This window comes from Pseudopodoces humilis, chromosome 14 (genome assembly GCF_049639895.1).
Source record: "Pseudopodoces humilis isolate 2021_Gansu_Grassland_sample_001 chromosome 14, ASM4963989v1, whole genome shotgun sequence".
NCBI classification, from domain to species: Eukaryota; Metazoa; Chordata; class Aves; order Passeriformes; family Paridae; genus Pseudopodoces; species Pseudopodoces humilis.
In genome coordinates this window covers 18,377,443-18,401,513 of record NC_142213.1, presented here as the reverse complement: position 1 = coordinate 18,401,513, position 24,071 = coordinate 18,377,443, and the positions used below count along the sequence as shown (strand labels likewise).

Sequence of the window (24,071 nt, the reverse complement as noted above, 5' to 3'; positions counted from 1 at the left end):
TACTGCAACAGATGAGGGGTTCTTAAACCATCTGTTAACCTTTTTTCCCCATTTTTTTTTTAAACATGTAGAGTCGCTCAAGGCAAGAAGACCCAGAGCAAGCTAGACTGAAACAAAAAGCAAAGGAGGTAAGCAGAGCTAGAGATCATTACACTTGACATTTCAAGGCTTGAACATATTAATTTTTTATGCCTTGCTACTTGTATATCGTTAATAAAAATCTGACTAAAAACTTTTTAGGATGTATTTGTTGCTTTGCCTTTGATCTTAATGTTTGCAAACTAATACATTAATACATGTGAAGCCTAAGGAGATTTTATAAGAGAATATTTCCATACATTACATTTTCATTTCCATTTTAGGTAGCTGTAGCTTTTGTTGGGTTGTTGATGACAGCAGCTCTAGATTTTGGTGGAAAATATGCGCCTTTGTCTTTTTGTAAAATGTCACTTGCTTAGAAATGTGCTACTTAACAATTTTGTTCTGGTAACATTTTTTTCAAGTAATGTAATTGCCAATCATTTTCTCTACCTTGTGATTCAGTGGACTGTTTACTCATTTGTCTAAATTATAATAATCTAAAAAATATCAAATAATTTCCCATGAAGTTGTGATGTGTTACTCTAAGAGTACCTTAATTTGCTATAAGTGAGTGACTGTCCTTTGCTTAAGGCATCTCACGCCTTAGGATTGGGTTGTAACTTAAATCAATTAGAAAGATTAAAATATCCATCAGTTGAAAGCAATTTCAGCAAAATGATGCCATTCTTTTTAGCCAACTTGTTTGGATATACATATTAGCAGGTAATAATTATGCACTGGAAGGTAAGATATACAGAAAAATGCAAATAGCAAGTTCCTTTGTATTGACCTGTTCTTCCTGTTTCTTTTCCCTCTTGGCAGTATTCTGGAGACCCGTTAACTACACAGATTTTATGTATATAACAGTCAAAAAAACCCAAATACATGGATGAGTTTTATTTGTCTTCATTTCATTCTGTGATTTTGTAGTAAGACTTGCTGAAATGAATTCTTGTAAACATTAGACCAGGCCTTAGTGTTTCCAGAGTCAGATTTGTTAAGCAAGCATTGAAATTGAATAGTGTAATCAAATATTTGGCAGGAAAAGAGGCTGGATTTTAATAACACTTGGGTTCTGTATGTAGCCAGTGAATGCAATGGAAGAATGAGATTTCTCAGAGCAATTGATGGCAGGCAGAAAGGGCTGTTGAGCTGAGAACTGAAGGTATCGTGCTGCTGCGAGTGAGCAGAGCTGGGATTTAATGCATTGCTGCTGCATCAGTGTTGGCTTTCCTGGGCATTCTTTCTTGGCCATTGGAAACTTGAGGAAGTGAAAGACAGGGAGAGTAACCTCACATTTCCCAGTAATCAGAGTGGAACAGCTGTTCCTTAATAGCTGGGAGGCAGCCTGGTGCTGTGGCAGTGCTGGTGTGTGGATGCAGCCCTGCCCCGCTGCAGCCCTGCCCCGCTGCAGCCCTGCCCCGCTGCAGCCCTGCCCCGCTGCAGCCCTGCCCCGCTGCAGCCCTGCCCTATTGCAGCCCTGCCCTATTGCAGCCCTGCCCTGCTGCAGCTGGGGCTGTCCAGGAACTGCCCTGGGCACGGCAGGGCTGGGGCTCTGCAGGGGTGAGGAGCAGATCTCTGGGGTTGGAGCACATCGCTGTGGGGGTGAAGTTCTGCCTTTGGGGCAGCTCAGGAGCTCCTCAGCCTGGGAGCTGCACCTTCTGCTCTCGGACACTGGCCCTGCCTGCTGTCCCAGCCTGCTCACAGAAATGCATCATTTGCTGGCACTGCACCTCTTTCTGAAGTTGAATTTCATTCTGCATGTTTGCAACCGTAAGAAGTGTCTCTGGTTTTAGTAATCAGGGTTCTAAAGCTCTAGAGACTTTCACTTAAAATATTAAAATTTAGTTAGTAAAAACATTTTCTTTTGCAAAGGGGAGTGTGGTATGGTTCTGGCAAGATGTTGTTTTAAGATTGTTCATATTTTTTCTGCATTGGATACTGGATATATGCTGACGTCTCAAATTATATTGGTTCTGCCAAAATAAAAAAACCAAACAAACTAATTTTATGGTATAAAAGGCTGATTAGTAAAACTGTCTTTGATTTTGTCTTTTGAAATTAAACATTTTGAATCAATGCCAACAAAAATGTAAAAAAATTCAGGACTTCACTGCAGGCTGGGCTACTCTTAAATGTGCTTTTGACCCATAGCTCAGAGAGGAATTGTGTTTCTTCCATGTTTTGTATAAGCTGATGAATAAAATACCATTAGCTTCAATAATAAGCTGGATTTGAAGCTGTGATTCCATGACTTCTGTGGTTTTACTATTGCCTGAAGATCTTTTAGCACAGACATTCTTGTGGCCCATAGTAAAGTGGTGTTAGTGATTTAAAAAGCACAAAGAGGACACCCAAGAAACCTGCAGCTCTTTGAGCTTGCATTACTTATTTGATGATATGATTGTCAGATAGCTTGTTTTTTCATCCCATCAGAACAGCTGATAATACCACTGTTATGTTCTGAAAATGGATAATGGATTATCCATAAGTTTTCAAACTTTAATAAATTGGAACAGTGACACTACTGACAAAAGTCAGAGAGAGAAAGTGAAGTACCAAAAGTAGTAATTTGAAGTCTTCTAAATCTTTCCATAAAAGGAAAAAACTATTCAAAATGTTGAAGGAACTGTGGAAAATGCTGTCTTGGAGTGCAAAATAAAGATACCAATACAAGGATAACAGGATGAAGAGGAAAGAAAGAAAACTGGGAAAGGGTATTTGTTCCAAAACATTCTCCTTTATGGATATTTTGGAGTCTTCGTTCCATAACTCTCTGTTTTTCTTCCTAATTTAAGAAGAAAAAAGATAAGCTCAATTTCATTCACAGAACATCTACCAGCTGAAAGTTTCCTTCTTGCTTCTTAGTGCCATGAAGACAATATAAGTGTAATCCTTTGAACATGTTTTAAAATTAATTTGATTAGGTGAAGATTGTTTTTTTCTCTGTAACTCCATCTTATCCATTTATTAGCCAATTTTCGAACCACTCTACTTATTGTTTAAACCAAATTGGCATAAATCAACTTGAAACTGCATTTAAATGCTTACCCAAACAGAGGGAGGAAGGCTCATCTACACAGGGTCTTATTGCAGAGACAAGACATAACAGTCAGGTTTCATTCCCACCCAGACTAGCACTATTTTAGTTAAGTCAGTGCAAACTTGCTCTGATTTCAGTTTGAGTGATTTATTTTGCTTTGGTATTAACCTGTTTCAAATGGACTTGAGTGAAAGCAGTAGGAAAATATGCCTGTGGAGGATTATATTGCTCAAAGCTCTCCATTTGCTTTCACACTTCTAAGTTGGTGCAGCCTCTTTTCATTGGACAGCATGTGATTGTTTCAATGGTAAACCTATTTAATAAACTACTGAAAAATATTTTCCACTGTGACCATTTCAGGGGAAAATGATGCTTTTCACCTATTATTTGTTTCATTGTGTTGTAACAAATTCTGAGATGTCTGACTTGGTACAACTTAATGTAAGAAGTAGCATCATTTGTGAACAGTGTTTTGTTGGAAATTATGTGACTTTCCTATTATTTTTTCTAATTAATGGTTTTACTTAACTTTTAAATTAATTGTTGTAGTTAATAGTAAGCAGTGTATTAATCATGAGCAGTGGAATTTTCCATTTTAACCAACACATAGTTAAGTTTTTGCAGAGTCTGCTGTTGTTAGAGAGTGATTAGAAAATCACTGAAACTTTTAAGTTTTGATAAACTAACCGTGATAAGCTTCAATGAACAAAGCATGACTAAAGCTTTTAAAATCAAGTTTTAGGAAATACACTGATTTATGAAGTCTGGAAGTCACAAATGTAAGTTAAAGAAATTATGAGTTCTCTAATTTCCTTAAAAAGCTTCTTTAAATAGAACATGAAACAGGCCATATAACTGATATCAGGAATAGATCAAGATTAGGAATATCTGAGTAAACACCTAGTAATTAATGATAAAAATGGTTAAAAGGAAAGGCAGGGAGGGTAAGATCCTCAGCATCCTTTCTGTAATGGATATTCTGCATTTCAGGGTCTGTTGCCTAAAAAAAAAGTTTTAATTTTAAAGTCAAGTAGCTGAGCTTGATCGTGAAAGATGAACTTGGTTCAAATTTTTGTGTCGTCACCAACCAAGAATATGGCACAATAATGAAAACTTGAACCAGACACCATAAATGTCTGGGCATGTATCCAGGCCCCAGATCAGGTTAGATAACACCCAGTGGAATCTGGTTCAGATGTGCTCATCAGCCATGCAAGGGAAGTCTCTGACCTGTTGATTTTCATACCAGAGGCCTGTGGATGCTGGGGAAGACACAAGCCAGCCCTTTGTGTGTCCTTGGCCCAGCTGCCCGGGGCTGGTTAAGGTCCTTTGTCGGGCCCTGAAGGGGTTTGGGAGCGTTCCCTGGCCAGGAGCTGTGGCAGTGTTGGGTTCTGCAGGAGGACAGGCTTCTCCATGCTCCCAGCAGGGCAGCACATTGTGCTGACCACTGGCCTTGGGTGCTGCCATCCCCCGTGTTTGCAGTGCCCTCTGGAACAAGAGCCTTGCTGGGCTGAGCTTTAGGCTTTGACCTGTATCCTTTTCTGAGGTTTGTGCAGGAAAATAGATGGACTGTTAGCAGATGGAGATCTGGAAGAAGCTATAGATTCCTTCTCTTCAAAATAATGACATATGTGCATCCTATGATGTATATGTTATGTGGTTCTAACATTTCCTTAGAGGTTTTAAATCCCCCAGAATTTCACTTGTAGCAGAATTGCTGAAACTCCAGCATTGTATCCTTAGTGACTACAATAGGAAAACAGTTATACACTAAGTTCTTGTCACCACACTAATATTTATGTATCAACTCAGTAGGAATGGTTTCTTTTAAAATATTTAAATGATAGTTTACTGCAGTTATCATAATTACTGAAAATGAAAAGCAAATGAAAAGGATTTTGGTTTTATTTTGGCTGGTTAATTTATTCACCTTTTCAGCAAAGCCAAAGTCCTTAAAGTTTGTACTACTAAAGCAGTGCCTCAGTGATGAGAAGTCTCAGAAAGTTTCCTATTTTATCATACCTGACACAAAAATATTGATTCAAAAGCAACAGTCTTATCTTAAATTGATTTCTTATAACACAGTCCACTGAGAAGTGGGGCACTTGAACAGGGATAAATTTAAATTAAATTTCCATGTAGCTCTCTAACCCATCTGAGTGTCAGTAGGTGGAAAGAAGGAAAAGCTGTGAATGTGATACCTGAAGTAATGATGAAGCAGTGTTTAGGCAACACTGATCCCTCAGAACAGAGTTATTTCATGAATAGTTTTCTGCATCAGGTTACCAGTGCTACAGCTGTAATGCAGAAGGAATGAAAGCCTTTTGTCAATACATGTAGAAAGTCAGATAAGTCACTTTTTTAATACTTTCCCTGTATCACAGATCTGTTGTTTGTAACCAGAGAAATGCTTTGACCATTCCCATCTGGTTTAAGCTCCTGCAACGCTGCCCTGGATTTGGCTTCAGAGTACAAGATTTTTCAGGAGTTACGAAGTTGTTTGTTGCAATGATTTAATATTTTAGTACTAAACTTGCACCACAAAGAGGAGTGGTCCTGTCTTACCAATCAAAATACTCTCCTGGAAATGCTGCTGCATTATCAGATTTACTGCGTGTGTTAGCTGGGTTTGTTTATTTTTGTCATTTTAGCAGATATTACTTTAGATGTACAGGTTTATTATGGTAACAGTCCCAAATCCTGGTGACTCAAGTTAATTATAAAACTTACAACCAAGGACAGGAGAGGAATGGCATTACATTTGCATGTGCAAATGGTGCTGGGGAAACAAGATAATCCATAACCACTAATAAGTTGATTACAAATGGATCTTGGTTTGTAAGTCTTCCAGATTTCCTGTGTTTCCAAGGATGGGGTCCTGCCCTGTGATGAATTCTACAGGTCCTGAAGAACTTTGGTCAATAGCAATCTTACTGTTCAGCAGAACTTCTTGCATATCTCTCTGTAAAGTTGAAGGTGATGACAATTCCACCCTGTTCTCCTGGACTTAGAGCAGAAGCTGTGGCAAGTTGTCTGCCTGAAGTTGAGGTGTGGTGTCACCCTTGCTGTATGGAGAGTCAGAAAGTGGATAAGTGAGAGAAAAATGCCAGGGGATAGACATGATACCTTCCAGCTGAGTCAACTTATTTATTCCTGCTTAGGTAAAATGTATATTAATTAGAGCTGAGTCAAGGGCTGGGGCTTATTTTTTGTTTTCTCTAACCCAAGTTTGACCCAAGCTTACCATATTAGTCTACCAGAAATCTAAATTAAATCCAGTGCTGTCCAACATAATAATTTTCTTCTACAAAATCAAGTTGGTGGCATTCTGTAGTGATGCATTATTCCAGCATACACATACTGCCCAGCTCTTGTTTAGTTAACGTGAATGCTTATTTTTCATGACTGATGAAAACTGTTGGGTTTAGCATTCTTAAAGGGAAATGCTGTCTTACTGATAGAGGAGCTAAATACACAGCTATTCTTAAGTAACAAACTACTTTTATACCACCATCTTTATAGTATAAAGTAAGAACACTCCTTTTTATACTTGCTACCTAGAAAACAAATTCTTAGAACTTGGTTTACACCAATGTGAGTGCCTTGTGTGAGAAGGATCCATGTTTTGTTCCTCACAAAGGTCCATGTCAGATCTGGGAGGCTTTGTATGGGAGGTGTTTAGAAGCACGAAAAATGAGATTGCATAGCTTGGAGAGAGCAGAGGCTTATGCAAAACCAAATGGGAATGGAATTGTGGAGCCTGGAGAAGAGAAGCTTCAGGGTGACCTGTGATCTTCCAGTACCTGGTGGAGCTGACAGGAAAGGTGGAGGGAGACAACTGACAAGGGTCTGGAGCAACAGGACAAGGGAGAATGGCTTCACACTGACAGAGAGTAGGTTTAGATTAGATTTTAATGAAAATCTCTTCCCTGTGAGGGAGGTGAGGGCCTGGCACAGGGTGCCCAGAGCAGCTGGGGCTGCCCCTGGATCCCTGGCAGTGCCCAAGGCCAGGCTGGATGGGGTTTGGAGCAGCCTGGGACAGTGGAAGGTGTCCCTGCCCATTCAGTGAGAGGATCTTTGAGTTCCCTTCCAAGCCAAACCATTCTGGGGTTCTGTGGGTGTGACAGGAGAAAGGAACAGGAAAGCAAGCTATTTAGTCAAGCACTGTTCCTTGTTCAGCTGATGTCTCACTGAGTATTTGAAAGGTATCAACCTTCAGATTAACCCAACAGCAATGTCATTTCCTTAGCTCTTGTGTGACAAGTGTATTTGTCCTGCTGCAGTCTGCTGTTTAAAGCTTTAGCAGCTATTCATAACCAATTAAATACAGTGATTTTCTTGCCTTGCTACCAAAAGGGTTCCCATTTAGTGCTCTGAGAATGGGGAGGATTGAAACAACTGATAGTTGTATACACCTGTAAAAGTTGGCTTTTCTTCTTGTGATTATTTATTGTTTTGTCATGTTTCTTAACAAAACTGTGAGTAACTGTGTGCTCTTAATTTTCAAGTAAAACTAGCGAGGAAGACTCAAGATTCATTTTCAAAATAGAGTTTAGTTCTGGTGTGAAATATATTTGGGTTGTGTGTGAACAGTTCCAAAAGAGCAATACCTGTTACAAAGTCTGCTCTACCTAATAGATTTCATTTTTTTAAAGCAATAAAAAAGGTGGCAGGGAAGGAGAAAGCCATCACTGTTGTCTCATTGCCTTCCAGAGCACACACCCTGATGGAGTCCTGCCTAACACAGCACAAGGTTCTTGGAATAAGTAGCCTCTCATTATACAGCAACAGGACTACTTAAATGTGAATTTCCAGAACTTGGGTTTAGAATGGTAAAAGCTTTTTGCTAAGAATTTCTGAAGCTGAAGGTGACTTTACTTTTCTGAATTTCAGCAAAATATTCCAGCAGGAACTTCCTCTTGTAAAATGAATTTTTTGAAGGTGGTAACAGTAGAATCTTCAGACCTTCAGATCTCCTGTAGTTTTCCTTCTGTGTCTGTTTTCCTTCCGGACTAAGCAGTGCTACTGCTTTTTGATTTTGAACAAGTGGAGGGTGGCAGCCTTCTGTTTCTAATCCCTTTTGGATGCCTGGACAACCAGGCTTGGTGGAGAGATAAGGGAGCTATTCTTTAACATGTTTAGCATGTAAGATTTGTGATAAGGGTGTTTTGAGTTTGCCTGTCCTGAGTACTGACAGTTGCATCCAGAGGTTCCAGAAGAAGCAGTGAGGAATGAATGCAATTCCTTTCCTGAAATAATTTTAATTTTTTAAAAAAATCTATTTAAATATAAACTCACTCTCTCATTCTCTCTCTCTCTTTCTCTCTCTCTCTCTCTCTGTGTATATATATATATATATATATATATATATATATATATACACATGATAGATCATTCTGTGCAAGGGAGAGGTCAGGACTGAATTTCCAGTTCTCCTTTTGCTTCAGTGGTATTCTGTCTAAATATGGGTCCTCCTCAGGTAGAAACAACCTTGTTAAGAACAATTTATCACACTGGCATAGACGGGGAGAAGAAAGAAAAAAATTTGTTTGGAGCAAGATGTGAATGTGGAAAAATCACATAACTGTTTTATCTGAGCACTGCAACAGATTTACTTTCGTGCTAATTTGGCTGAATAACACCACTTTAGAATATGATTGCCTGTTTAATAAGTAGAGGGCAGCAAATGTCAGCTGTGTCTGCTTGTCAGAAACTGAGGAGGTTGCTTGGACAACAACATAAATTATTATTTAGATGATTTGGTCCCTTTGTCAAGCCTGCTCTGCTCTGTAGCAGCTTGCAGGGGGAGGTCAAGGTGTATTTAGGCTTAAGTCTGCAGGGCAAATTTTCCCCCATCCCCTCTGTGTGCATTGGTTTCTCACTCCAAAACAAACCTGAATGAGGGCTTTAATTCTGCTGCTGAGCTAACGTGTTTGTAAGCCCTGTTTGGCAGCCTGGAGCGCCCGAGGCAGCCACAGCTGCCAGCTTTCATCTGCCCCCAGATCCTCCGGGCGCTCGCGTCACATGCGCTGCCCGAGGGGACGGGGGCGAAGCGCCCGGCTCCTGTGTCCCTGTGTTGGGCTGGGAGCACATCCCTGCTCCTGTGTGTCCCTGTGTTGGGCTGGGAGCACATCCCTGCTCCTGTGTGTCCCTGTGTTGGGCTGGGAGCACATCCCTGCTCCTGTGTCCCTGTGTTGGGCTGGGAGCACATCCCTGCTCCTGTGTGTGTCCCTGTGCACATCCCAGCTCCTGTATCCCTGTGCACATCCCAGCTCCTGTATCCCTGTGCACATCCCTGCTCCTGTATCCCTGTGCACATCCCTGCTCCTGTATCCCTGTGCACATCCCTGCTCCTGTGTCCTGTGCACATCCCTGCTCCTGTATCCTGTGCACATCCCAGCTCCTGTGTCCTGTGCACATCCCTGCTCCTGTGTGTGTCCCTGTGCACATCCCAGCTCCTGTGTCCTGTGCACATCCCAGCTCCTGTGTCCTGTGCACATCCCAGCTCCTGTATCCCTGTGCACATCCCTGCTCCTGTGTGTGTCCCTGTGCACATCCCAGCTCCTGTATCCTGTGCACATCCCAGCTCCTGTATCCTGTGCACATCCCTGCTCCTGTATCCTGTGCACATCCCAGCTCCTGTGTGTCCCTGTCCCCTCAGGCTGGGTGCCCATCCCGTGTTCCTGCCCCAGCTCCTCTGGTGTGAGCCCCACAGCACCCCCAGAGCTCCCCCTGCTCCGCACAGCCCTCTCCTGGCCGCAGTCTGCCTGGGTGTTCACGTGTTCTGTGTTCTCCCAAGGGCAGCAAGCACCTCGTTTGGGATGTACACATTTCATCCAGCATGCTGCTTTTCATAAAACCTGGGATCTGTTTCTAACCTGTTAGTTGAAGATGAAAGAGTTCATGGGAGCACAGTTAAAGCAAAATTTCAAATTGCAGTAGTAAAAATTTAAACAGAGTAATTTAAAACTTTCTCATCGACCCATTTTTGAGACTATTTAGTAACATTAACAGTAGGGTAAAAAGTCCATTTTGGTTGACTAAACACTCAGCATTTCTGACTGTAGCTAGCTTTTATGCAGCTCTTCTCGAAACTACAACCTAGGTGGCTGGGCAGTAACATGCAGAGGTCCTGAAAGGTGTGGTAGTGCTATGTCCTATTTTTAGTTTAGTCTTATTAAAAAATACTGTGTCAGCCTGTGAAAGAGCAGTTACATCATCTTTGCTGAATAATGAGATACTGCTCAACATACCCTGAAAAATTAGTTATCCTACAGTAGTAATCTTTTAAATAAATAAAATTTGTTATTGTCATTCACAATATAGACTGTTTTCCCCTCAAATATGTTCGTTAAAGGTAGGTATGATTCTCTCTAAAATGTAAACTCTTGAAAGGTATTAATGTATTTTTAATGTTATTGAGCAGTTGATTCACGATTTATAGGAGTTTTATTTTCATTCAGTATTACAAATTGCTGCTGAATTGGTGGTTAACTTCCAGATTTCCATGGAAATGGTCATAAATACCTGATTTCCTGGGATGGGAAGGTATATTACATGCATTTATGCTGATGAGTGTCTACAGTGAGGTGTTATAGCTTCCTGAAAACTGATACTTCAGTATTGGGTAGGGTTGAAGTGAAGCAAGTTGAAAAACAGTGTGATGCAATTACAGTTCATGGGTTTATTGACTCTGCACAGCCATGAAGAACAGAGTAGGCCTCTTACACCGCTGTGTCTTTCCCTCCATCAGTAGATAATGTATTTATATCCAGAACAGACATTTATATTCTCAAAACAGAAATAACAGCATGTAGATTCTGAAGATTTCTCTTAATGGCCAAAAGCCATATTCATGTGGAGAGGTGCTTGAAAATCTATTATTTAGGAAAAAAAAAAGTAATAATAAAAAAATCTGTCCTGGCAGAAGAGCTCATATCTGGCAAACGTGTCAGATAATTTGAGTAAGCTTTAGGAAAGTGTCAAAAATATTAAATGGGAAAATAAACATAAGTACTAAACTCAAGTGTTAATTGTGTTCAGGACAACAGGAGAGGAGCAGAATGTTCACTCTACCAGAAACATGCTACAGGTGAAGCTGGGGAGAAGAGAGCATGTTTTTATGAGAAATAGGATAATTTTGTCTACTTTCAATATCTGTATTTAAATTCTGGGCAAGTGTGATCTGTGTTTTCCTAGAGCCCTTAGCCTTAAGGGAGCCCACGTTCAGTCATTCCTTCTTAAGCAGTATGTGCAGGAATCTCTTGTGTACTAAGGTGTGTCAGAAGACAAAAGTAAGGAATGATTTTTTCCTCCCTCTTTTTTGCATCCTTTTTCATGTTTTTACCTTTTTAGTGATCTAGGTGACTGTGAGATAGTGTGATACAGACCTTCAGGTTGCATGGAAACACCTAAGGAATATGAAGCTCCATTAGCTCACCCTATGAGCTTCTGTAATTAAGTCTCAGATTGAAAACTTGTACCTTATTTTAGGGTGCAGAAATCAAACAGTACTCTGAATTTTAGCAGAGGAGAGAGGTAACGTGAGGCCATGAGACACTGGCAAAGTTTCTTGAGAGCTTTTTTTTGTCCCAGTTTTGTCAAGGTTTACTCTGGTAATTTACACAGAGATGCTTAACTATTGAAGTAAACTTCTGTATGTTTTGTGTGCAGTCATGGTGCTCAGTACAAGGTGCTGGGTTTCACTAATATGTGACAGTGTTCTGCTCTGTATTTATTAGATGATTTGGATAGAGAGTTATTACATTATTTAAATACCTTGTACATTGTTATTCTGTCTAAAATGCATATATTTCTTCAATTTCTCAATATATGCTTCTGTTAACTTTACAATATATGGTGATTTCTGTGATCTGCTCAGCTATACAAAAGAAAAAAAATATCATAAATTCACATTTCAAAAATATCCTCAGGTAATTTTAACTGAGGCTTTAAAAATAATTCCTGAGTTAAAAAATATTCATCTATGGAGTAATAATTTCTGGGAAGTATTGAAATTTGAAAAACAAACATCCTAAATCCAAAGAGTAAGGAAATGTCTGCCTTAGCAGGCATTCCAGCATTCAGGAATGCTGAGGACATGTGGTAGGCTGTGTAGCAAGTATGAGAATGTTTTGTGTTGGAGATTTTTATTCTTACCCTGTGTAAATCTGGGTGCATTTTTGCTCCTGTCACTTTTTAAATGTGTGTCCCTTACATTTAAATGTAATAATTGAATTCTTCTGCCACACCATTGTACCTATGGAATAACTCTATTGACATCAGTAGCAGTATTCAAAACAAACAGAATTTGCCCCTCTGGTATTAGATATAATCTCATATCAACTCCTGTGGACAATTAGGATTTACTGTTATCAGCTGCACCTAACATTTTTGCTTAAATGCAAAACACTTTTCCAATTGTTTATATAAAATAACCCGTGTATTCAATTTATTTAAAAATCAATTGCAGTCAATCAAATTTTGTGATTTGGCATTGATTTCTGGGCGTGCCTGTTCAGTATCTATTTCCCATGCCCAGCCTTGTTTTATTGAAGACACAGGTAAGAAGGGGAAGGTTTTGAATGCAGTGTTGGCCTGTGCAGGGGCTGCCATGCAGCTGCAGCTGTGTGTGGCATGGATGGCGCGGCCGGGCTGAGCACAGCCCGCTGCTCTGGCGACTCCTCCGTGCGACAGTAAGCGTTTGTGACAGGCTGTTTGCTGAATCCTTCCTGCCTGCATATGGCAGATCAGAGTTCAGTTGTTAGCAGATTATCCATCGTGCCTTGATGTTAAAAGAAGATACTTCCAGCCTGGCTTTGGAGCTGTCCTAGGCAGGGATCCGAGGGAAGTTGGGAAGTGCGCACAGACGAGAGGGGGGAAATGAACACGGCGAACAGCAGTGATTCCAGTGTTCTCCTTGTGATCTCTGGTGGTGTTTATTGTGAATTTAAAACTGCTTTGAAACAGATGGTCAGTTCTGTCATGGAATATCGTTAAATCTTCAAATTTCTAGCCAAAGAACAACATTTAAGGCATATAGACAATTACTTCTCAGGGGACAGTATTTTAATTTCCAGATTTTTAAAACTGGACTGGTCAGAAAAATGTGGGGGTTTTAGACATTAGTATTTTGAACATCATTTTTAGAACATAAGGAAGTTCTACCCTTCTATCTTTAAAATTTGAAGAGGAAAGTCAGATTTTTTTTCCCCCCAAGACTGTGAGAAAGAGGAGCCTGTAATGAGGATATAATCTGTAGTTCTCCTTACTTATGATAATATGCCAAGGAATAGAGAGCAAAAAACACAGTGGAGTTTTTTCTGTGAAGACTTATATTCTGCTGGTGGTGACACACATTTTACACATTTTATACTTGTAATGTGCTGAAGGATTATAAAAATCTAAATCAAAGGTTCAATATGCAATAAATTGAAAATTAATTAACCCCCTTGTATTGTTTTGGAGATGGGATGAGTGGTTTTAGGAAAAGCAGAAGGAAGAGTGAAAAATTAAAAACATTTTACTTGGAAAGAGGATCATCTCATTTCGTTTTAATGCAAATCGTATCCTTTGATTATTCACTTATTTATTTATCCTCATACAAAAGGTAGAAATTATGACATGTTGGGAACGTAGGAGTTTTTATACTGCAATAATAGTGCAACTATTGCACTCCTTTCATCTATTGGTGAAAAAGGATTTAAAGAAAAAATAATTTTGAATAGAATTAATTAAAGGATTCTTAAAGTCCTAAGCTTAATGTAACTGCAGTTCTTTAAAGCAGAAAAACAAGAGAGAAAACAAATAATGCCCCTTAAGCAGATTCTTGTTCACGTAGGATAAGTAGTCTTTGATTTTGGAGAGGTGGTGTGACTTGCAGTTGGAAACCTTGATTTATTGTGTCGTTATTTGTATCTGCAATAAATGAGGAATAAGCATAAAACATGAAAAGGAAAATTAAGCATTATGCTAGTTCTCTTGCTATTTTATTTACATGAAATAGGCATTTTTTAATGGTGTATTGCCGTGCCTTTTGTTGACCATATCTGTACGCCAGGTCTGTCTGCTTGTTTCCATTGGCTTGTCATGTTCACTAATTAGGGAACTGCTGCATGATTCACCTTGTTAATTAGAGGGACTTGCACACAAAGGCCCTTCGGGCAGTGCGAAAGAAGAGCCTAGCACTAGTGCCCTGAGAAAGCTACAGCCTGTGAAGTAATTCTTCTCATCTACCTTCTATTTTTTATTTGAAATGAATAAATCATTGAGATTTTCCTTGTGGAGTGAGAATGCAAGAATTCACATCTTTGTAAGATGTAAATTATATGTGATCAATAGAAGGGGATGACTACTGTATTGTACTTACAAGATTCCCTAATTTACTACTTGTCAGTGTCTGAGAAATTGCTTGAAATATTTTGTCCCCACACTGTGGTGTGTTGTTCCCTTGATCTGCAGCACAAATGAGCAGTAGCAGTTTTGCTAGAGTTAAACCTAAAATAGAAAAGATGTAGATTATTTAAATTCAAGCTTGTTTTGCATCCCCAGTGGAACTTCCATTTTACAAGTGAACCCCCAGCACTACCCCCACAACTTTTAAGGGGAAGAAGGTGGTGGGCGTGTGGCTATTTTTGTTCCTGGTGTTCTGCCTCAAACCTCACTTTCCAGCAGAGTAGCATACTTGCTGTATTGTGTATTCTTTAGTTGAATAGAGTTTCAGAATAAATTAAATTTGTTTTTGTCGTGTCACTTAGACTTGATCAAACCACAATCCAGACTGCAGAAGAGGATATTGCGTTAAAAGTGCACAACCAGTCGCTACACTGCACATTTCCCATCTGTTTATGACACTTCAGACATTAACTCCAATGCCATTCTCTCTAACTATTTGATTAAAATTACTTATTACAGCCAAATGATTTTTAGTAGATTGCTACGTTTGCCTCATTTCCTCAAATGAGGCTGGCAGTTTCAAGATGCAGATTTCCCATAAGAATGCTAGAGGACTGGTATCAAAATCTGGGCATTTTCTTTTGGAATAATCTAGTTAATAAAGCCTCTTACTGGAATTTCTGATTAACTGCTATTTTAAATGCACTTAAAATTTCTGCTATCCTGAAGTTTTGTGCTAATGGCATATAGCCAGAGAAATTTTACTGAAAAATAGAAATACTTATTTGGAAAAAAAATGGGGAAACTGCTTCAGGCTGATGCGAGACTTTACGGTATGAAATATCACCACTCTTCACTTCTAGGAAGATGAGATATTCCTGTGTGCCTCAGCCTTCAGTTGGTTTCGTTGATAGACCAGCCAAGAACTTCTTCCATCTTCTTGGTGTAGTTCTGGTATACTGATTTTTAATTAATTGATATTTCAAGTGTGTGCCAGAGATGAGCAGAAATAAAAGTAACAAAAGGCCGTGCTGTGCTTGAAACTCCTGATGCACAGAGAAGATGGTGCAGATAAAATTCCTGATCAGACTCCCCTAGCACTAACACAGAGTTGGAAGAGGGAGAGTTCTCACCATCCAAATAGCTCAGACACAAGAGCAGATTCTTTAAAGGGGATTTTCAGAAAGGTTTGTTGGATACTTCAGCATGTGAAAAGCAGAGCAGTTGGTTCACGTTCTGGTCCGACGTTGAGCAGTGTGTTAGTGGGCAGCACAGCCTTTGGGAGTTAGTGCTTGCACTCATATTTTCCAGTGCATGATTTTAAAAAAGCAAACTCTTTGTTGAGTATCCTCCCACATGCCAGTGTTTCTGTCAGTTGTCCCAAAGCCACAGCTCAACAGGTTTTGTTCTTATTGCTACAGTCTGTAACTCTAGACATGACCGACCTCCACACAGCTTTCACTGTGTTTTATATTCCAAAACATCAGGTTGAGTCCTCACACAGTGTCTAACTCCAGGGGGAAAGACAATCCTAGAAACCTGGGGAGGATAGTAAACCTCCAGTTAGATGAACAAAGGGCCTGGGAAAATACCTTATCCCATCTTTCTCCCAGAGTGAGGGAGTGAGGATGTTCCATGGGCTGCTCCTGAACTTTACACCCCTGAGTAAAGCCACTGAGCTCTTTGCCTCGTGTTCTTCCCAGTCTGACTGATGCTGTCTCGTGTCCTTTGAGGAGCAGCTTGAGAAGATTCATGATTGCTCATAGTTGCCTTGTTCCAAAATAAAATTACAAATGATAATAACAAACAAACAGATCTTAGGGAATTTTTTTCAGAGTTTTTTTCTGCTCTCACTCCAGGTAAGTTCCTGACACTGCAGGAAGTTGCCAGCTCTAGTAGTGCTGGTCCTGCCCAGTTCTCTGTGCCTCTGAAACCCTTTGATCAAATTTGGCTTGGCAAATCTGCCAGCCACTATTACAGGACCTAACAAATACCAAGGTTTAAAACAGATGTGTCTCAACAGTTTAGCATAGGAGAGCCTGGAACTGGTGCTAGTGGAGATAAATGGTTTGAGGAATAATATAACCAAAACCAGAGAAACAATATTGGAGCTCAAACAACAGATTCTGAGGAGTGAAGGAATGTAATGATTAAAGGTACTGGAAGGACAAAAAAAATCGTTGTAGAACTCTTTCAGAGGTGTCTGAGGCATATCTTCCTTAAGTATTTATTATACCCTGTGTTACTCTAGGAACATGTAGCTTAAGAAATGGTTGGAATGTAGCAGAAATAAAGGGCTTAAGTTAAGAAATAAATGATAGTGCATTCTATTTGGAAAATCAAAAAATGCAACCCAGTATGCTAAAAAATTGCAAGAGTTTAAAGCCAAATCTCAAATTCTTCATGCTTTCGATTTTTTATGAGTCAGCTGTTAAGGATACTGCCAAGAAAATTAAACCTGTGACTATAATATTTATATATATATCTATATATATAAATCAGTTCAGACAGTATATAGTCTTGAGTAGTAAGGGGATAAAATTGTAGCTATAAGGATAATTGTTTTAAAAATCCCATTTAAAAAATCCCCATATAAGACTGGGGAGAATTATAATTAAAGCTTTTAATTTCAGGGAAAAATAAAAATAAAAGGCAGGATGCACCTGGCATTTTCTGTATCTGAGTTTGACACATTGTCTTGAAAGTAATAGGACACATTTAGATGGAAAATTTGAGTAAACTTGTAAAACATAATGAAATTAGACGTAATAAACAGAAATGTCTGTTGTAGGAAAGATGCTTGGTCCAGAGTACCCCAGTTAAGATTCCAGAACTGTGTTCAGATGCTCATTATTTTGAGAAACAGTCTTCTCCAGGCTGAAACATTCCCAGCTTGGTCTTTGCCCAGGGTGATTTTTTTCCTAACGCTATGCAATAATTTTCAACTGCTGTTAAAAGTGTGTGGGTAAGAAAAAGGAGAAACTCCCCCCACTGAAACCCAACAAACACCTTTCTCAGTAAAGAAAAATCTTGATGTAGTTCAGATAGATGTGCAGCCATCGCAGGGGACAGCTGGAGCTTTTACTGATTTGTAGAACACTTGTGAGGGAGCAGCATCCAGCTTTGTACTGAAGAAAATCAGATACAATTTGTCAGAGCTGGGAATGTTGAGAAGTCTCATGGAATGTGTTTGGTGTATGAGCTGCTGTTACACAGGTAAAACCTCTCTGCTCTGGTGTTTTTGCAGTGCTTCAGTACTCGGAGCAGTTCCTTAGCAGGCACTGGAGCTGTGCTGAGCCCCAGAGGGTTCAGCAGCAGAGCAGGGCTGGGGGACAGCACAGACCTGCTGCACACCCCAGCTGCTTTGTGAGGCTCCCTGAAATTCACTGAGGCAGCCAGCCTTTCCTGGACTTCTTGAGGTTCCTGCCAGCATTTTCAATGAATTTCATTTTTAATTGTACCTTCTGTTGTGGGCATCTTAGGACATGTGTAATGGTTCCACATTTCAGGCACTCATCAGCAGAAAAACTGTTTTTCCAGGGGTTGTAATCACTGTCTGGGACTGATAGATACATGGTACAGAACCATCAATTCAGACAAGTTTTTCTCAGCATATGACCCTGTTATCAGGAATTAAGCCATCCATCGCAAGCAGAATTAGGAGGGATTTCCATTGATGCCCATTGGCTAGAAATCAATGCTTAAATCATTGTTTATATGATCTTGCTTTCATCAAACATTTCTGCCATTTAGCACCCTCGGTTGCCAGCTTCCTGCTTGGGGTTCACTGCTGCCTGTCTTCACCCATGGATGCCGTGGATATTTATTTATAGCTTCTGTGGTGCTGGGAGCCTCCTCTTGTTTCTTCTTAGCTGGTGTTTCTGAAGTTGGGAATTGGAAGTGGATAAAATGTAGATCCTGGTGGGCTGAGTTGGCTCTGTGACTACAGAAACTTACTGTTACAACTTGGCTTCTATTCCCTTATCAAATCCTGTATTGGCAGTATTTAAACATACATGACTACTTCCTTAAGCTTTTTCTTCTTCTTTATCTTCACAATCATCTCTGAGTCTCTGTCACTGGGTTATTTTCCTTCTTGGCCAAAAAACATCCCTGGATTCTGCCTGTAGGCACAGAAGCACCTCATTGACCTTTCTCTCATGTGATCCTACTCCCTCTTCTCCCTTTAATTTTTGAAGGTATTTATATGTGGGCTAGGATTTTTAAGAGTTCCAGCTGTCCTCTTACTTTCTGATCATATGGAAGGAAATTTCTCTTATTCCTTAGCAGCTACAGCTTGTACCCATATTTTATCTCCATCTCTGCTTTAGACAAAGCTCACTTCTTTTTGCCTGGGTTTTGCCTGACAAATAAGTGCATTTTTGGTTTTTGGAAATGACTAAACCTAGCTTTTAAGATCTAATGTTTATACTTCACATAGGCATATGGCTGTCTTCCTTGTGGCATATGGCTTGTGGCACTTCTTTCTTAAATACCTAAATGTATCATAACAAATAATGATCTACAGAAAACAAACTAGAATTTTAGAACTTCTGTGGTTAGCTGCACTTTATTAAAGTGGTGAAGTGGTGTTCTTTCTGGAGTTTTAATGCTGTGCCACCATCCCAAGAAAATACCATTGTTCAGAATAATGCTTTGTTCTTACGGTGTACTTTTCATCAAATGAGAAATTTCCCAGTAAGTAAATGGCATGCTAAAAATACATTGGATTTGATAAGGAGCAAGGAACAGTATCTAATTTGTAAGCATTTTTCTTGCATAATATATTGGGGTATTTGTCTGTGTTTTAGATAAATATTTTTACTTTCAAAAAAGTTAATTGTTGTTAATGAGTGTGGTTCTGAATTGAAACATTGCTTTCTTCCCAGAGGGCAGAAATTTTAATATGCTATTGATGAGTATATCCATATTATTTGTGATAGAGGCAAGTTCAAGAAAGCTTTTGCATCAGCAGCCCAATATGAAAATGAGAGTGTGAATGAATGCAGCTATCAAACGATTGCATCTTGTTGGTTGATGTAGTTAGATTCATTTCTGGTAAATCATGTTAAGTAACAGGAAATTATTTTATCAGGATGTACAGATAGTAACAGGTGGTTCATTTGTTTAAATATCCAGAAATTAGTAGCTGGCTTAGAAGATAAACTGCATTGTAATAACAGGCTGCTTCGTTAACTTGAAAATATAATTGATTATGTAAAGTAAGAAGCTTTAGTAGCTTTAGTTTTACAGGTAGTTCTAAGAGTAATTTCAGAACACTGAAGATGGTGACATTTTATTAGTGTTATTCTTAGTGCTGAGAATTCAGAGGGTGATTACTGTGGAACCAGGTAAGCAAAACTGTTTGCAAAGTGATTTCCACTTGACACAGAGTGTGATTCCAGAGTGCACTGGGGAGAACAGGCCAGGGTGTGCATCTGCTGTCAGTGTCCCCTCCTTTGAACCAAAGCCAAGGTACTGCTTTTTAAAAAACTTCTTTTTAACAGAGATTATGATTGGGGATAATATTTTTCATGAAAAGGTAGGGTAGGAAAGAGACTGCTGCAGGTAATCTGATGTAGGCTATGAAAAAACAGAAGTATGTGACTTGGAAAAAAGAGAAAGTTGGAATAGGGGTATGATGAAGCCAGCAATAGTGGGGTGTTAAAGGGTGGTCTGGGATGTTAAATAAGGTCTTGGCAAATGTCTTGCTAATAAGTATCCATAAACTGCAAAGATGTTTTCTTGTAAGCAGATTCATTGATAACAGTGCACAGTGATGCTCTCCTGTTAGCTGGAATCCACTGATCTCTGCAAGATGAAGGCCTCTGTTGGGAACCAGCAGCAGAATCATAACTCTTCTGATTATTTTTTAAAAGTAATTTTATGATTCTCTGCTTTCAGATGAGCTTTAAAGAAAACCTGAAAAACCACCAGTGGTAATTTATAAAAGATTGTTGAGAATTTGTGCACTACAGTATTTATCAAATGTTTTCAGCACTTCAGCCACTATGCTATAAAACATCGGGGTACTGTGATCTCGCTGATGATGGGTTTGATGTATTGGATATTTTTTGATCAGCATTCATGAAGGTTACACAAGGTCACTCTTTCCTGCTGTAGTTTACCATGGTGTGTGCTGTTAAACCAGTATCAGAAACTGTATTGTGCTTTTGTCTGGATCTTTTGTAGCTGGCAGCATATTCCTTATTTGTATTAAAGTAATGTCTGTTCAGCCCACTGGGGCTTGATGGTAAGTGAGGCACGTAGTGGAGGAGGATCCTCATCTGGAGAGCCCACAGCAGCCACAGACAAGCTGGGTGATGTGGGGTGAGAGACACAGGGGGGTGAAGAACAAAATCTTACCAGTATTCACCCAGTGTGGGTAGAACAGAGCCCAGCTCCTTTGGCTCTGTCTGTTGAGCCAGGTGTCCTGTCAGGTAATGAATTATAGGTAGTGGAAAATCTGTGCATTTGTCAAAATTAGTATATGATATCAAGAACCATCTTTAGCTTTTCTCACTGTTTAAAAAAGAAAGAACAAAGAACCTGAGGAATAGATGAGTGCAAACCTTTCTGCAGACTCTTGAAGCTATTCCATATTTTCATGGTAAAACAGCATCAGTTTGTAGGTTTCAAAGTGAGGGCAAGCTTTATCCCACTACGGGAAATTGAGAGAAATGGCATGTTTTGCTTTACAATTTACATGTGCCAGAAAAGCCGACAAGAGGCACTGTGTGCTGATATTCCACATGGAAACAGCCAGGGTACAGTGTAGTACAGGCAGCACAGAGAGCCAAGTCTTAACTTCCTGTGGGCTTGAAAATGGTGACTTTGGATAAGATACTGATACAATATTCATATAACCTTTCCATGATACCAGTTATCTATCAGACTGTATTTCTGACCTGCACCTCCCAGGAAACGAATACTTACTCCCGTGTAAAATTTCTTATTCTGCAAAGCTTGACAACTTCGTCTGAGATCACTCTAAGCCAGTTGGCCCTTGCTTAAATATTCATCAGACTTCTGATAATTGTGATAACCCTTGTAGGCTGGCAAGCAAGGCAAATTAGCAAAAAGATGATTGATCTTTTTTTATATGCAGTTTTATCTTCAACCTTTCCTGGATATATGTTATACTATAGTAATAATTTCTTCTCTAAGGTATTTGCCAGTATCTAGATTTGCACATCTATTTACAGTTGCCTTGAAGCCTCATAATTACAATACAGCTGAAATGTCCATTTTCTTTCCCTGACTACAAATAGGGATCAATCGAATTTTAAATGACTGCTTACGGGCTAGCTTCCGATCATGACCTTTGTAAATGATTAGAGCTCACCACTGTTGCTATCTACCTTGAAAGGGTAAGCGGGCAGCTCTGTCTAACTGGCATTTAATCTGGAAGAGAGCCAAAGATATTTGAGCTAAAAACCTAATATGAGTTGGCAAAGAGAAGTATATATAGACCTTTGCACTATTATTTAGATATTTTTCTACATTTCTTTTTTGTATTTAGGAAATTTTTTTACCCTGTAGATGAGATGTGTATTTTTAGATAATGTTATACAGAAGTTATGATAATAACTGTGCTTGCAAAATATATAGCATAAAAGTGTGAAAAATGGGGTTTCAAAATCTAAATGACTGAATTCAGTTTTCTGAAGAATGTGAAAATATAGAATGGTTTGGTTTGGAGGGGATCTTAGATATCATCTGCCATGGGCAGACCCTTCTACTGTCCTAGGTTGCTCCAAGCCCTGTCCAGCCTTTGGCACTCCCAAGGGTGGAGGGTTGCTTCTCTGGGCAACCTGTGCCAGGAGCTCAGCACCCTCCCAGGGAAGGATTTTTTCCTTGTATCTCATCCAAATCCACACTCTCTCAGTGTGAAGCTGTTCCCTCATGTCCTGTCACTCCAGACCCTTGTCCCAAGTCCCTCTCTGTCTTCCTTGTCAGCTCCCTTCAGGCACTGGAAAGCCCCAGTGAGGTCTTTCTGGAGCCTTCTGTTCTCCAGGCAGAACATTCCCACTTCCAGCTCAGGTTGCTGAGTCTGCACTTGTTCCTGGTGTCCCCATTGCTGACAAAGATGGGGGAGGTGCCAGTGCTGGTTGTCAACAGCTGAGCATGAGCCCAGCTGTGCCCAGGTGAGCCCAGCTCTGCCCAGCTGTGCCCAGGTGAGCCCAGCTGTGCCCAGGTGAGCCCAGCTCTGCCCAGCTGTGCCCAGGTGAGCCCAGGTGAGCCCAGCTGTGCCCAGGTGAGCCCAGCTGTGCCCAGGTGGGCAAGAGACCTCCCGGCCTGGATCAGCAGCAGTGTGGGCAGCAGGAGCAGGGCAGGGCTGGCCCCACCTTGAGTGCTGTGCCCAGCTCTGGGCACGCTCACACAGCCCACACACAGCTCACAGCTCTCACAGCTCACACTCACACAGCTCACACTCACAGCTCACACTCACAGCTCTCACAGCTCACACTCACACAGCTCACACTCACAGCTCACACTCAGCTCACACAGCTCACACTCACACAGCTCACACTCACAGCTCACACTCACACAGCTCACACTCAGCTCACGCTCACACAGCTCACACTCACAGCTCACACTCACAGCTCACACTCACACAGCTCACACTCACACAGCTCACACTCACACAGCTCACACTCAGCTCACGCTCACACAGCTCACACTCACAGCTCACACTCACAGCTCACACTCACACAGCTCACACTCACAGCTCACACTCACACAGCTCACACTCACAGCTCACACTCACACAGCTCACACTCAGCTCACGCTCACACAGCTCACACTCACAGCTCACACTCACAGCTCACACTCACACAGCTCACACTCACACAGCTCACACTCACACAGCTCACACTCACACTCACACAGCTCACACTCACAGCTCACACTCACACAGCTCACACTCACAGCTCACACAGCTCACAGCTCACACAGCTCACACTCACACAGCTCACACTCACACAGCTCACACTCACAGCTCACACTCACAGCTCACACTCAGCTCACAGCTCTCACAGCTCACACACAGCTCACACTCACAGCTCACACAGCTCACACTCAGTTCACACAGCTCACACTCACAGCTCACACTCCACAGCTCACACCTCACACTCACACCTCACACTCACAGCTCACACTCACAGCTCACACTCACAGCTCACACAGCTCACACTCACAGCTCACACAGCTCACACTCACAGCTCACACTCACAGCTCACACAGCTCACACTCACAGCTCACACTCACACAGCTCACACAGCTCACACTCACAGCTCACACTCCACAGCTCACACCTCACACTCACAGCTCACACTCACAGCTCACACTCACAGCTCACACAGCTCACACTCACAGCTCACACAGCTCACACTCACAGCTCACACTCACAGCTCACACAGCTCACACTCACAGCTCACACTCACACAGCTCACACAGCTCACACTCACAGCTCACACAGCTCACACAGCTCACACTCACACAGCTCACAGCTCACACTCACAGCTCACACTCACACAGCTCATACTCACAG

The 24,071-nt window shown here is 40.7% G+C and overlaps 1 protein-coding gene across 2 annotated transcripts in view; it reads left to right on the top strand.

Moving 5' to 3' along the window:
* The window catches only part of LOC102107979 (transcription initiation factor TFIID subunit 4-like), a 145,169-nt gene that overhangs the window by 74,960 nt on the left and 46,138 nt on the right, over nucleotides 1–24,071 (top strand). For both annotated transcript variants that reach the window (XM_088062161.1, XM_088062160.1), the window contains one exon: nucleotides 72–128. In XM_088062161.1, the coding sequence (XP_087918287.1) occupies nucleotides 72–128 (57 nt within the window). The remainder of the gene's footprint in view (nucleotides 1–71; nucleotides 129–24,071) is intronic.